Genomic DNA, 3038 nt, shown 5'->3' on the forward strand with positions numbered 1-3038 from the left:
AAATGCTTGGATTCTCAATGTCGTTGCAGATTGTTGGTCAAAAGTCTTCCAAATGGCAAATACGTTTTGAAATATTAACAAAGAAAAAAACAAAGATAATAAAAAATTAATGCAATAAAAAAATCCTATGTCTCCACTTGAATTTCTTAAACATTTTTACCGTATCTGACACCACAAGAATTTTATAAATACAGCAGCTCCTTGGTCCCAAGTCATTCAACTCATTCAAGCCTTTTGCAATTCTTTGATACATACCAAACCAAGAGCAAAGACAAAAATCACTCATCCTTTTTTTCGTACACAATGAAAGGAGAGGGGAAGAACACGAAATGCCTAGCTTATGTTGCTATTTTCATTGTATTTCAGATCATAGTCATCACAGCCTTTTCACTTACTGTGATGAAAATCAAGGGTCCAAAAGTCAGGTTTGGCACAGTTGCAGCAGAAAATTTCAGATCCACAAGCTCCAACTCTCCATCTTTGAGTTTGAATTTGGTAACCAACTTTGCAGTGAAGAACACAAACTTTGGTCACTTCAAATATTCAAACAGCACTGTCACAATCTACTATGCAGGACAGGCAATTGGGTCCGCTGATATTCCTAAGGGAAAAGTCAGAGCTCGATCCACACGAAGAACCGATGTTGTCATTAGCATTAACACAGACAAGCTTTCAGGATCCACAAACCTTGGCAATGACATTAACTCAGGTCTTGTGCCTCTGACTAGTGAGGCTACCTTGAAAGGAAAGGTTGAATTGATGAAGATTATCAAGAAGAACAAGTCTGGCAAAATGAGCTGCAGCATGTCAGTTAATTTGGCCAACCGTGCTGTCCAGGATTTGAAGTGCTAGTGATCAAAATTTTGTGTGGTTTTGGTTAATTTAGTTCTTTGTGGTACTTTATAAGTCTCCTTTTTTTTACTTTTTTTAATTTTTAGCTTTTAGGTATTGCACCTTGTTTTTTGTAATGCCTTTTGGATTCTTGTGTTATATTGATTATAAATTCTTTTATATTCATATTCATTTGGAGTTGAGAGTAATTTATGCTTTTTTGTGGGTAATGAAGGGCAACAAAAGCAACCACAATTAGAAAAACTACTTTAAAAATGAATTCATGATACTTTTTCCTGGTAGAAAAATGAATTCTAGTATGCTTATGCTTAAGTGAGCCAGCCAAAGAAAAGAAAAATGGTGAGAGTCCCATCATGCTTATTTAAGACGCTTTCTTTATGTAATATCTATCCGTTGTCTTAACGAATATCGAACACGTATTTATGAAAAGAAAAACAAAATATAGTCCAAATGTAAATAGATATTCGATTAGAAATGATTTCTTAGATTTGTATAATTCCTTACTTTGGTTCTTGAGATTTGAAATCAATAGAATTATTTCCTGAGTTTGTCCACCATCAATTATTTTGATCTTTCCATAATGTGGCAGCCCAACGGCCAGGAGGGCCCACGGCCATGCAGGCCCAAGGTGAGCAGGCACAGGCCCAGCACGCCCCGTAACCCTTTCCGACGACCTAGCCCGCGGCCCAATCCATTCTAAGGCCATCCCCAGCGATCCAGATTCTGACCATCGGTCCCGAGATCGATTCAGGGTTGCTTTCACCCCATTTTTATGCAGGAATTCCCCCTTTGTGCTCAAGTTTTGTACCTGCAATCCATTATACTTCCACCACACATGGAGACACCCATTATCCAGACTCTTCCAATGCAAATGGCGAGCACCACCTGCCCAACAGGTCGCCAATTTGACGAATGCCATTGCACAGCAAACCACATTGGTGAACCAACCCCTTAAGTGCATCGAGATGCAGCGCGCTGATAGAGATTTTTATCACCTGTAAAAGTAGAGATAAAAACACTTAAAAATACTTGCAAGAGAACAAGGTAGTTGTAAAATAAACGGCTCAAACAATGTCGTTGTCACAAGGATTGAATAAATAATTTATGTAAATACCAAATCTTAATTAATTATTTAAAAACAAAGATTGGAAAAAGTTGATTTTATGACCTAGAATATTAAAAACGAATTTTAAATTAAAACAAATAAATAACTTGACAAAGTAAAGAAAACAAAAGGAAATAGTTTTGAAAACCAAATTGCAAAAGCCTAGGGTTCCGCCATCCCCTTTACAATTCTCTGTAGATTTATCAATTACTTATGAATTACCCATGCAACTTTGAAGGTTAGGTTTTCCTAATGCATATTCTACTTGTGGTATTCAAGCTAGAACGTATATCAAACATGCAATCCATTCGTGGTATTCATATCAAATATAAACATGCATGACTCATTACGCTTTGTGAAAACCCTTTGAAAAACCATGCAACCCCTAAGAAGTGGTATTCATCCTAGGTGAAATTACAACTATCAATCACAAGAAGCAATACTCAATTCCCCGGTGGTATTCCAACCGAATTGCATCCAATTGCTTATCTAAACATCATAATGGTAGTTAAACATTAAAATATAGAGACAATTTAAAATACAGTGATTAATAATTCAAAGCATGCATATCATAAGCAATTAAATAAAAATTACATATTCATGCTAAGGCTCAAGGCATCGCCCTAGCAAATGAAAATTAGCTACTAGCAACCATAAAACAAAGGGAATTTATTGAAATAGAAAAAGGATAGAAAACACCTTCAAAATACAAAGCGTCAAAGCCTAGCTAAATTCTCCATGTACGTTCCCCCCCCCCCCCCCCCAAAAAAAATGTTGTGTAACGAACCCTAATGGCTAACAAGCCTTATTTATACTACTCTAATTAAAATCCTCCTAGTAAAAGGTCTTAGAAGAAAACTAGGAAACATAATTAAATGATAAAATAGAAAATAAAAGGTTTCCTATTTGAACTAGAATTTGGAGTTCTCAGAAAATTAGTCTTTTGACCGACCAAATAAAATCCGATTTGGTTCCAAACGGTCTCTTTTGAAAGCTGAAGACGTCCCCTACAAATCCTCAGAGAGAATCTTCCTCAAAATATGCCATCTTGACTTTTAAAATACCCAAAACGTGCAGAAAT

The 3038-nt window shown here is 36.1% G+C and overlaps 1 protein-coding gene across 1 annotated transcript; it reads left to right on the top strand.

Moving 5' to 3' along the window:
• Nucleotides 1-202: 202 nt before the first annotated feature.
• Nucleotides 203-1024, top strand: LOC137711730 (late embryogenesis abundant protein At1g64065). Its single transcript, XM_068450986.2, has one exon. It carries the CDS (start codon nucleotides 304-306, stop codon nucleotides 850-852), a length of 549 nt encoding a protein of 182 aa, XP_068307087.1. The 5' UTR covers nucleotides 203-303; the 3' UTR covers nucleotides 853-1024.
• The last annotated feature ends 2014 nt before the right edge of the window (nucleotides 1025-3038 follow it).

Source organism: Pyrus communis, chromosome 6, assembly GCF_041283825.1.
Source record: "Pyrus communis isolate YQ-2024b chromosome 6, ASM4128382v1, whole genome shotgun sequence".
In the NCBI taxonomy this organism is placed as follows: Eukaryota; Viridiplantae; Streptophyta; class Magnoliopsida; order Rosales; family Rosaceae; genus Pyrus; species Pyrus communis.